General features: G+C 36.5%; 2 protein-coding genes across 3 annotated transcripts; both read left to right on the top strand.

The window, feature by feature from the left end:
* Nucleotides 1–247: 247 nt before the first annotated feature.
* On the top strand, nt 248–3,741 carry LOC103840151 (3-ketoacyl-CoA synthase 16). Its single transcript, XM_033286072.1, has 2 exons — nt 248–450; nt 820–3,741. The coding sequence occupies exon 2, from the start codon at nt 2,099–2,101 to the stop codon at nt 3,527–3,529; it is 1,431 nt and encodes a 476-aa protein (XP_033141963.1). The 5' UTR covers nt 248–450; nt 820–2,098; the 3' UTR covers nt 3,530–3,741.
* A 3,351-nt stretch (nt 3,742–7,092) lies between these two features.
* On the top strand, nt 7,093–12,295 carry LOC103839946 (alpha-L-fucosidase 2). Of its 2 annotated transcripts, XR_004451710.1 has the most exons (10): nt 7,093–7,457; nt 7,963–8,108; nt 8,320–9,167; nt 9,251–9,383; nt 9,523–9,681; nt 10,005–10,229; nt 10,316–10,553; nt 10,642–10,837; nt 10,933–11,395; nt 12,212–12,295. XR_004451710.1 is itself a non-coding variant. In XM_009116484.3 (9 exons), exons 1-9 carry the CDS (start codon nt 7,193–7,195, stop codon nt 11,231–11,233), a joined length of 2,511 nt encoding a protein of 836 aa, XP_009114732.1. In that variant the 3' UTR covers nt 11,234–11,400. The 2 variants fall into 2 exon arrangements, 1 of the variants encoding a protein (XP_009114732.1); XM_009116484.3 differs by lacking the exon at nt 12,212–12,295 and having other exon boundaries at nt 7,193–7,457; nt 10,933–11,400.
* The last annotated feature ends 300 nt before the right edge of the window (nt 12,296–12,595 follow it).

The raw sequence follows: 12,595 nt of genomic DNA, 5'->3' as shown, positions 1-12,595 counted from the left end.
GCGCCGGGTCTTAAGGGACACGTGTTACAATTAGAGAGAGTTTGGTCTGAAACTCCTTTCTCTCTCTCAACGAGCAAAGAGATGATTCACTACTCCTCTTCTTCTTCTCGGTTGATCTCCTCCTCAGCAACACCAAAGCGTCTCTCTTTTCTTCTTTTCCATATTCTTTATGTTTCATTCTTTCTTAAATCGAAAAACCCTTCAATTATAATTGGATCTGTTCTTCAAGAAGAAGATAAAAGTCTGTATCTTTTCGCAGTGAATCCTTCTTCAGCAACAGGGTCTTGGAGTTTTCTACGAAATTTGATTTGGGTTTTCGTTTTTTAGGTTGAATTGGCAAAAAGGGCCCATCTTGTGTTCGATGATATTCCCCAGAGAGAAAAGGCGAAGACTTTTTTGTATTTGGGATTTTTGTGTTGTTTTGTGGGAGGGAATAGAGAGAGATGGCAGGTGAAGATTGGATAGAGCTCAAGTTTAAATTCGCTGATGGCCTAAAGCTAACATATGTTCCATCGTTATGTTTGCTTGTATAAAAAAAACTTCATATTCTTTAGTTCTTGTTTCTGCCTTTCTATCATTTTCTTTGTTTCTGTAATGTTTTAATAACGTTTTATTGGCTTAAGTTATTAGGTACTGAACTTTGTAAATTTGAGAATTTAACAGATAATTAAAAGGTTATACTGTGGCAAGAAGATTGATGACCGAAGTTGTGTATTGCTTTTCGCTGTTTAGATGTTTTGTAACCTTGTTTAGAATTTTCTTGCTGCTTAAGGTTGTGTTGGGACTGAAGTTTTCAAGTGTTTCTCTCTGTTTTGATAGACTCAGAAAACATTCCTAAGACTGTAAATGATGTGAAGCTCATCAATGCCGGGAAGATACTAGACAACAATAGGACACTGGCTGAATCAACGCTTCCCGTTGGCGAACTTCCTGGAATGGTCATCACTATGCATGTTGTTCTTCGCCCTCCTACTTTAGACAAAAAGAGCCGTAAATGTTTCTTTGCCTTCCTCCTATGCTAATATAAAAGCAGGCTTCCTTTGATTCTCTAGTTGCTTGTGATTATGGTATTCAGATTCCAAACTTCCATGTTTTGCAAATGGTTTTATACATATATTCCTATAAATTTTATCTTAAATAAAACAATGCTTAATTTTTTTTAAGAATCTCAAAATAAGATACTTGCATTGGAGGACAAAAATTTAGAGGTATCTTATTTAAAGTTCTTAACACACATTTATTATTAAAAAATGATTAAGCACCACATTAGGGGTGCTAGGGATAATCATGCTCTTACTACCTACAAGACTAGCATACTGTATCCATCCATATATATTTGACTTTTTAATAAGAATATAGGCTTCCATATTGTTCGGTAATCCTAGTCTTGGGTTGCACCTAACTAAGCCTTTGCTTTCCAGCTAGATGACTTTCTTGGTTTGTGTAAGCTTTTTATCCTTCCTCCTTTCTTGGGGTTGGTATTGGAGTTTAAATTTGACTCCATATTAGTGTTAATATTGATCTTATGATTCGTTAATGACTCTTTTATACTAAACAATGTAAATGGCCTACAAATTTCTAGATAAAATTCACCTCTTGATTTTTTTTCTTATGTTTCTCTAATCATCATGAAATATGAAGGTTCAAATTCAATATCTTTATAATTAGCAATGTGTGATTCAATTAATCATTGACACATTACGCGGCTAACTAATTCACCTTTTAATAAATAGATAGGCCATAATCTAGACAGGTTAACATCAATAATGCATACTTGCTTACCAAATGAGACAAAACCGAGCCTGGAAAAAAAATCCAATTTTCTAGCAAGACTACATAAACTATAAGAAAACGTTTGAATCGGATTGTCGGCTTAAGTCGTTATCCAAACAACACACTACCAGAAGAAAAATTTAACATGTCTCTTATATTTTACATTAACTGCATGCAAACTGTCTCTCCCTACCTCTCTTCATATTATTGTCCTCTCCCTTTACTCAATCAACCTCTATAAATGTAATACAAGTCAGAACGAACAGAGACCACACCAAAGAGTTTAAAGACAAAACAGGCGATATATCATATATATATCACTAAAATGTATTCCTTAACAAAGCTCTGTTTCATCCCATTGATGTCTGCTATAGCCATGAAAGCTTCTCGTCTCTCCACACAAGATCTCCACAATTGTTACCTCTACCTAGAAAAAAACCACACTTCCCTAACCATGTTCACCATATCTCTCATTCTCGGGTGGATACTTTACATTATGAACCGGCCCCAAACCGTTTACCTAGTTGACTTCAGCTGCTACCTCCCACCGTCTCATCTCAAAGTCAGCGTCAAGAAGATCATGAGCCACGTGAGAGTCATACGCGAGCAAGGCATGTGGGCGAAGACAGGCGAGCACGATTACTTGATGGACTTCGTCGAGAAGATTCTAGAACGGTCCGGTCTAGGCCAAGAGACATACATACCTGAAGGTCTACATTGCTTGCCGTTAGAGCAAACGATGGCCGGGTCACGTAAAGAGACTACGGACGTTATACTAGGAGCGGTCGATAATGTTCTCCGCAACACTGGAGTTAGCCCGAGTGATATAGGTATCTTAGTGGTGAACTCTAGCACTTTTAATCCTACTCCTTCGTTAGCTACTATTATTGTTAACAAGTATAAACTTAGGGATAATATAAAGAGCTTGAATCTTGGTGGGATGGGGTGTAGTGCTGGCGTTATAGCTATAGATGTCGCTAAGAGTTTGTTACAAGTTCATAGAAACACTTATGCTCTAGTGGTCAGCACCGAGAACATCACTCAGAACTTGTACTTAGGTAACAACAAATCAATGTTGGTTACAAACTGTTTGTTCCGTGTGGGTGGGGCTGCGGTTTTGCTTTCTAACATGTCTAAAGACCGAAAACGCGCTAAATACAAGCTTGTTCACACGGTGAGGGTCCATACCGGGTCAGATGACCGGTCGTACGGATGTGCTTTACAAGAAGATGATGAAGATGGTTTAGTAGGAGTTTCCTTGTCAAAGGATCTACCTATGGTAGCTGCAAGAACCCTAAAGATTAATATCGCAACTTTGGGTCCACTTGTTCTTCCCATACGTGAGAAGCTTCGCTTCTTTGTAACGTTCGTTAGAAAGAAGTTTTTCAACCCCAAGATCAAGCATTACATGCCAGATTTCAAGCTAGCTTTCGAGCATTTTTGCATCCATGCGGGTGGTAGAGCGCTTATAGATGAGCTTGAGAAGAATCTTCATCTATCTCCGCTACATGTGGAAGCCTCGAGAATGACATTACACAGGTTTGGTAATACCTCGTCGAGCTCTATTTGGTACGAGTTGGCTTACACTGAAGCTAAAGGGAGGATGAAGAAAGGAGATAGGATTTGGCAGATTGCATTGGGGTCAGGGTTTAAATGCAATAGTTCTGTTTGGGTGGCTCTTCGTAACGTTAAGCCTTCTGCTAATAATCCTTGGGAAGATTGTCTCCACAAATATCCAGTTGAGATCGACATATGATTAAGGATAGACTGGATGGTTAGTGATTTTTTTCATCGTTATCATTTAAATAACCAAAATAGAAACGTGTGGACTGGAGTTCATCGCGTACTTAAATGCTCTCATTAGAAGTTTTTCTTCATTTTCTGGTGTTGCACTGTTGCTTCGTCTCTTGAACTTAGTATAATGAAACATTTTGTGTACTTATTCTATACATATATCTCCATTTGTCACTTTGACAGTTTTTCACAAAAATTGAGAAAATTATTGAAATCCATATATATATTTTTTAAATACATTTATTTGACCAATAGCATTTAAAATAAATAAAATTATTTATAAAATCAATGTAGTTTGTAATTAATATTAAACTGAAAAAATATAATTTGCATTGGAATTCTAAAATGATATTTTTGTAAAACAAAAAAATGTCAAAATGACACTTTAAAAAATAGATGGGAGTATAAGTTTCCTTATAGGGAAAATACAACATTTATTTTTCGTTTTTAAATTTATCATCAAATTTCTAATATACCACAAATTTTAGGTCTAGGAAGAGTGCAGGCAACTTGTAGGGTATTTATGATATATGAATATATATAATACTTATTTTATGATAAGTACTAAAATTATCAAAACGTAAGTATTCTCAAAATATATATGGAACATAGAAGGTTGTCTTCATGTATAATAGAAAGTGTAATGTTTTTTGCCTTCTTAAAATGGTACATTGGTGTACATGTTGATATCCTATAGTTTAACGAGTATTTCCAATAAAGAGATTTAAATCAAACGTAAAATGTAAACCCTATCTAATATTTATATTTAATTGTGGATTTCAAACTCATGAAAAATTACATCAGAATATCTTATTTAATAGTATATTTTATATGAGATTTTCGTAACTGTGAAATAATATCACATCGAGTTTTCTCTAACAGACTCTACTGTCCGATGATTGCATTATGCCGTAGGCATGTTCGGTTATCCCTTAAAAATGGGGAGAAAATATTCAGCAAATCATTCTTGCATTTGAGATGACGAAACTGGTATAGGCATAAACAATAATACTTCGGTGACAGCGTCAATAATCTGAAGATATGTCTTTTACATGAAGCAGCTTGATAAGACTCATTAAATTTATCTCGTTAACCGTGTGGCAATTTCGGAAAACAGCTGGAGCAGAGACATTAACAACCAAATCTCTAAACAAATTGTAAAGCCCAACAACATGCCAATACCACAAGTTGCAAAAGAACAAGCTTCGAAAAAGTCATGTGCCTCTGTTCTATATCTTGATAAAGACAACGTAACCAATGTACAAGACTAGACCGACCTTTTTGCTTTGTTTTAATTTATCTATCACGAGAACATATATATAAATAATAAATTTTGATCGAACGCCTTATTAGATCACTATATACAATTCTAGACCCTTGAAACCTGAATATCCTTTACTACGAAACCTTACTAAAAAATAAAATCATAATGTCTTTTAATCATATTGAGATATTAAAAATAATCACTTGGAAATAATGCATACTGCATCCATGGTAAATATAGGTTGGGTTAGATTTTAGTTACCGATTAAAAAATGTTATTCTTTCAAATCTTTTAGCTAAAAGTTGTTCTCTAATCTCACGGTAGATGCTTTTTTTTTCATGTAGTGAATCATCCTAAGCATTTGTGTATTGAAACATGAAAGAGACGTGTTTGTTTAATTTAATTTAATACCACTAAACAAAATCATATTACCACATGTGATCAATATCTTCGACAACCAATACATCATCGTAATTTACGTCTTAGATGAGATAGCTATAAGATCTTCTTTTTATTTTTTTTTGGTCAAAGGCTATAAGATCTTCTTGTATCTTTTTTTCTTCTATGTAAAGAAACGATTGTGCGCTACTATAAACATATTGAACATCTTAGTACAAAAGAGAGAGAGATAAAAAACTACTATTATGTTCTTAGATAATAAATTAATCAGAAAAAGGAAAGTCGGTGGTTTAAAAAATATTAAAACGCTCAAATTGTGGTTGGTTAATTTGGTCCTATCATTCGTAATTAGTAGCATGGTTACAAATAATCGTCTGAGCTAGTTTTATGTTCGTCATCCTCGTTATTTACTCCAGAATTGGATTGATATGCATTGGACAAACTCAGTTCTTGGATCCTAGTTATGGACTTATTTGGTACATTCCAACACGTTCCATTCTTTATCTGCATCTGTGGTCTCGCTATTTGGATTGAAATCATTACTAAAATAAATGGCCTTCAAATTTTGGTTCGTTATTACTCTATCCACTTTACATTAACTACTAGCATCGTATGAACTATAAAATAAATATTTTATTAAAAACATAAAATCCATTCTTGAACTTCTTAACATATTCAAAAAATATGTTTACAGTATATTTTATGAATCTGCCACTCAACATTCACACCCAAAAAAGATGAACATGCTAATAATAAGGTTACAAAACACGTTAATAATTGAAATAACACTACTTTTATTTTTGCTTTGCTTCAACTCTACGTGAATATATCTCCTAAGAAAATATTTTAATTCTGAAGAAGTATTTTGCTGATAAAAATAAAGAAGTATTTTTTTAAATGATTAGATTTTCCTAGGCATGGGCATTCGGGGTCCCAATCGGGTTTCGGTTTTATCCAATCGGGTTTTGGTTTTACGGGTTTATCAAAATCAGCCCCATTCGGATTATATGAAAGTTCGGTTCGGGACCGGTTCGGGTTCTATCGGGTTCGGGTCGGGGTTAGTAAATCTTCAAAGAACCGGTACAACCCAATATACTTTCGGGTTCGGGTCCCAATCGTTTTTTCGGTTTAAAAGTACCTGATTTTTACCAATTTTATAACCAAAATATGAGTAAAATCGGTTTTTCAGTTTTAAAGTACCTGATTTGTACTTATTTTGTAACCAAAACTTAAGTAAAATCGATTCAAAAATAAGGAACATAAACCATGATCATTCAAAATCAAACGTAAAGTAAACATATTTACTGATAAAAAGAAAACCAAATAAATAAAAGCATAAAACGAAAACCAAGTTCTCATAAAATGAGAAACATTGTTTAACGAAAACAAAATCAAAATCTAAATACTTCAAGATTCAACGGCCATCTTTAACAATCAACCTTCATGTAATAGAACCACCAACCTTCATGTAATAGATAAGTATTTTAGATGTTCAATATTTCTTAGTGTATTTTGGATACATATTAGAAATTGAGATCATGTTTGGTACAAGATCTTTTCGAGGTTTTGAATGTTTCGGATTCTATCGGATATCCATTTAGATTCGGGTTCGGTTCGGATAATACCCATAACCCAAAATACCACAAAACAAGACCCATTCGGTATTTACTTCGGGTTCGGATCGGTTCGGATTCATTTTTATCGGATCGGATTCGGTTCGGGTTTTCGGGTTTGGTTTATTTGCCCAGCCCTAGATTTTCCTATGAAATTCGGTTTTAGTATAATAAATAATTTTAACAAAGTTGAATAATTAAATGGATAGAAAAAACGCGTTGAATAATTGACATCCACTTCTCGAGGACGGACAGTGCTCTATATCTACTTCAGGACCAGACCTCTCTCTCTCTCTCTATATCTTCACGAGTGAAAGCAACTCTCCTCTCTCTCGAAGCAGTAGTAGCAATGGCGGAGAAGTCGAGCTTCTTCGTCCATTTCACCATTCTTCTTCTCATACTGATTATAACAATAACATGTTGCGAGGGAGGGAGGAATCCTGTGCGGCGTTCATCGGGGAGAACATTGATGGACGGCCACGATCTCTCGAGGCCTCTGAAGCTGACGTTTGCTGGTCCTTCTCGGAACTGGACTGACGCCATTCCCATCGGCAATGGCCGTCTCGGAGCTACGATCTGGGGAGGCGTCTCCTCCGAGACTCTCAACATCAATGGTAAGTGTAAAACGACGTCGTTTTTATTTGTTTTACAAACTAAAACGCCGTCGTTTGATTTCCTCCCATTCATCTCTTCATTGTTGTGTTGTGTGCAAGTCTTTATTTGTGTTATTATATATTCTGTGGATGTTGGTAATAAATGAAGCTCTGCAGTCTCTGCTGTGTCAGATGACTCGTGTTTCTCGGAACCATTTATTGACATGACAGAACATGGGATTATGCTTTGGGACATAGTCTCAGTCTCAGATCATAACCACCTTAATGAAACTGAATCTCTTATTTGACTTTATGTAGTAAAATCAGTGTTCAAAAATTGATTTAGGTGCCCGCTTAGTCGGGTCTAAACAAAACGATTTTTCTTTAAGGAATATTTTAAAATGCATAAAAGACAACACTTTTGCTCAAAAAGACATTACTGATTCTTGTTTTTGCTGCTCTGTTGTGTTCTTTTAACAGTTGTGGATCTAAAGTTCTAAAATTTCAATTGGTATTGATTTGGCAGAGGACACGATTTGGACTGGAGTACCAGCTGATTACACAAACCCGAATGCTCCAGAAGCATTAGCACAAGTCAGGAAGCTTGTTGATGAAAGAAAATACCCTGAAGCTACTTCAGAAGCTGTCAAATTATCAGGCCATCCTTCTGATGTATGTTTTCTTTTCTTGACTTCTTGAAAATTTTTTTTCAATACTAAAGAGGTTCACCGCTCGAAACTACAACATGTAATATTAGTTTCGTTCCAGCTGTCACTCGAACTGGGGACCTCTGACACAATACTCAGAGTTCTTGATTTTTTCTTTGCATGTGTAAAGATTAAAGAACGAACCATTTGTTCTTGGTTTGGTTTCCCTCTTACAGGTTTATCAGCTAGTGGGAGATTTGAATCTACAGTTTGACAGTTCCCACCGTAAGTACACTCAAGCATCTTACCGCCGTGAACTCGATTTGGAAACAGCACTAGCTAAAGTAAGCTACTCTGTCGGCGCTGTGGAGTTCTCAAGAGAGTTCTTCGCTTCTCATCCGGATCAAGTGATCGTACTCAAGATCTCTTCAAGCAAACCGGGGTCACTCTCTTTCAAAGCATCTTTCGACAGCGACTTGCACCATCACTCGGAGACTAAAGGGAACCAGATTCTGATGCAAGGAAGCTGCCGCCCCAAGCGTCTCCCCGTGAACTTGAGCAAAAGCATCAACGCCACGAATATACCTTACGATGATCACAAAGGTTTGCAGTTCGCTGCCGCTCTAGAAGTGAGAGTAAGCAGTGGCGGCTCTGTGTCTTCCTTGGGCGGCAAGAAACTAAGCGTTGAGAAAGCAGACTGGGCGGTTCTGGTTCTGACGGCTGCGTCTAACTTCGACGGTCCGTTTACCATGCCGGTTGATTCCAAGAGAGACCCCTCTAAGGAATGCGTTGACAGAATCAGCTCGGTTCAGAGATACTCCTACTCTGATCTTTACGGTCGTCATTTGGGAGATTATCAGAAGCTTTTCAACCGAGTCTCTCTGCAACTCTCAGGTGGTGGTAATAAAACAGAAGCAGCTTCAACTGCTGAAAGGGTGAGATCGTTTAGAAAGGATGAGGATCCTTCGTTGGTGGAGCTTTTGTTCCAGTACGGTCGGTACCTTCTTATATCTTCTTCGAGGCCTGGAACTCAGGTGGCTAACTTGCAGGGGATATGGAATAGGGACATTCAGCCGCCGTGGGAGTGCGTTTTTCTTTTCCCTCTTCTTTCATCGTTTCTCTTCACTTGATGTGTGACTCACTAACTCCTTATGTGGTATGGTGCAGTGGTGCTCCTCATCTGAACATTAATCTCCAGATGAACTATTGGCATTCTCTTCCTGCTAATATCATGGAATGCCAAGAACCTTTGTTTGATTACATGTCTGCTTTAGCTATCAATGGCCGCAAGACAGCACAAGTAAGTTACATTGTCGACATCAATGTGTGAAACGTGTTGAATGTATCAAGATCAATCAATATCTTCCTTAGATATGATGTATTTGTGTTATATATCAGTAGAGTCATCAGTCTAATGATCATATTATTGTGGCATAAAGGTGAACTACGGAGCAAGTGGTTGGGTGGCACATCAAGTATCAGACATATGGGCGAAAACTTCACCGGATAGAGGTGAGGCAGTGTGGGCTCTCTGGCCAATGGGTGGAGCTTGGCTCTGCACTCATGCATGGGAGCATTATACATACACAATGGACAAGGTAAGGTCCTCAAATTCACTATTTTCAGTTTCTGTTAATTCTAAAAGTATCTTTAATTTTAAGATCAGGAAAACTATTTTTTCTAGAATAATGACCTTTTTTTAAAGGGAAAAGAAAATCGGGCTTGAGGCTACTATAAATACGGGTGTATGGAATTGTAAATTTATTCATTCACATAATCAATATCCAAACTCTAATGTGTATTTGCCTCAATTCGTTTTGCTTAAGTTTCTTTGCTTTCTTCGAGTTAGTTCGTTCATAACAGTTTCTTTAACTATAGACTCTTTGTTACAACCTCTACTTTGTTTATTCATTTTTTCTAGGAATTTCTTAAAAAGAAAGGGTATCCATTGTTGGAAGGATGCACATCGTTTCTTTTGGACTGGCTAATCAAAGGCAAAGACGGATATCTTCAGACTAACCCTTCCACATCCCCTGAGCATATGTTCACATCTCCAGATGGCAAACCCGCCAGCGTTAGCTACTCATCAACCATGGACATTGCCATTGTAAAAGAAGTCTTCTCTGCTATTGTTTCCGCATCAGAGGTATTAGCAACCAAATAAACTAAAGACATCATCATCTCATTGAGATACTGAGCTTTTCTCTTTCTTATGTTTTTTTTATCAAACAGGTTTTGGGGAAAACGAATGATACTCTTATAGCAAAAGTCATTGCTGCACAAGGAAACCTTCCACCCACTAGACTATCAAAGGACGGTTCTATAATGGAATGGGCAGAGGACTTTGAGGACCCTGAGGTGCATCATAGACACGTTTCACATCTCTTTGGTCTGTTCCCTGGTCACTCAATCACACTTGAGAAGTCTCCTGAACTTGCTAAAGCAGTGGAAGTGTCACTTAAGAAAAGAGGTTTGTGTAATATTCTTTCTTCTGTCCCATTCCCATTTATTGATGTGGTTGGAGTAATAAGTAATAATATTGAAATGATTTGATGCAGGAGAGGAAGGACCAGGTTGGTCCACCACTTGGAAAGCTGCCTTGTGGGCAAGGCTTCACAATAGTGAGCACGCGTATCGATTGGTTACTCATATTTTTGATCTGGTGGATCCGTTAAACGAACGTAACTATGAAGGAGGACTCTATACTAACTTGTTCACAGCTCACCCGCCCTTCCAGATCGATGCCAACTTTGGGTAAGTCAGGACAATATATTGCAAACACTAAACATAATAACAACTAAAAACAGTTCAATGACTAATGTATATGATTCTTTTTTTTTCTTGGTCAGATTCTCAGCAGCTGTAGCTGAAATGTTAGTGCAGAGCACAACGAAGGATCTGTATTTACTACCGGCGCTTCCTGCGGATAAATGGCCTAACGGTTATGTGAAAGGGCTGAGGGCACGTGGCGGTGTGACAGTGAACATAAGGTGGACGGAAGGGAGCCTTGTGGAGTTTGGTCTTTCGTCGGAACAGAGTGTGTCTACCAGAATAGTGTACAGAGGAAACTCTGTGGCTACCACATTGTCGCCAGGGAAAGTCTTTACTTTTGACAAAGATTTGAAATGCATTCGGACAGAGAAGTTATAGAAGTAAAGAGACGAGATGTTGATTCTCATCTGTTTTTGTTGTCATATGTTTTGTTCATCTAAGAGTGAGGAAAAAGCATATTGTTTGTCCATCGTTCAACGAGCTATGTACAAGTGTAACACACATGTATCCAAAACGTTTACAGTGAAGTAATGTATCTTGGTATCCAGTGGCGGAGCCAGAAAATTTTTGTACCGGGGTCGGAAAAAAATCAAAAATATAATTTATATACCACAAAAACTACATGTACTCTAGGCACACTCCATTTTCTGTTGAATGTAAAAATTTATTCAAACAAAAAAACGTTTGTACAATGACCGCTTCTTTGTTTAGAGTGTTCTGTATTTTTAAAGTTTTCAAGAAAAGAATAGCAAAAACGAATAAAAACAAAGCTCTATCTCTATCTCTAAGATCTTCTCAGACCGAACCACATGATTATTGCAGTTCTACTCTACGCACACTTATAGCTTAAAACTTTTTTATAACAGTTTTATTGGCTAAAAATATAAAAAACCAACCTAAAATTTAACTAAAAAATAATTATAGAGCACGAGTTAAGAGTCTGCCGTCATCTTCTGTTCCCGAGGAAGAGGAACATATTTTCTTTTCTTTTTATGTTTACTTGTTTTATAATATTTCTATATTGTAAATTAGATGGACCTAATACAATTTGGGAGTAAACTAACATATTACTAAAGATTAAAATAACAAAACATATTTAGGGATTTTATATTTTTGGATAATTATCAAAAAATGAGTTTAAAACTAATATAACTCCAAAGTTTCAATGATATAAAGTATAATTATTTTAGTTGAATAATTAAATTTTATCTTCAGTGTTTAGTAATTATTTTTTTTGGGTCAAAATTATTTTTTTAGTGGGGTCAACATAAATTTTGCTTAAAACAAAACAATATTTTTTTTAAAGTAATGGGGTCAGCTGACCCCCCTCCTCATATGCTGCCTCCGCCCCTGTTGGTATCTATCTACTTTGTGTCGTTACCTTTCGATGTATCTTCACTCTTCAGTCTCTATCAATATATTAACATGATTATATGAGAAGTTTTCATATTCAACTTAAACTCTAGCATCTACACAGGCTCCTGCCATTGCACCCAAAAGGCTCAAAGAATAATGAGGTAAGGTTACACATCGTCCAAACTCCAAAGAACACTGCTTGTGTTCTCTAGCTTTCACCGTGAACTATAAGTATGTTGTAGTTTTGATTATATATTTCTTGAACAATGTGTAACCTTACCTCATCCTTCTTTTTTTTATCATCATCTTTTATTGACAAAGGGATATAAACGATGTTCAATCATTTTTCTTTAAAACGTATTGACAATGGTACATACTACATAC

The sequence above is a fragment of the Brassica rapa genome, chromosome A01 (genome assembly GCF_000309985.2).
Source record: "Brassica rapa cultivar Chiifu-401-42 chromosome A01, CAAS_Brap_v3.01, whole genome shotgun sequence".
Classification (NCBI taxonomy): Eukaryota; Viridiplantae; Streptophyta; class Magnoliopsida; order Brassicales; family Brassicaceae; genus Brassica; species Brassica rapa.
This window is presented reverse-complemented; position numbering and strand designations above follow the sequence as displayed.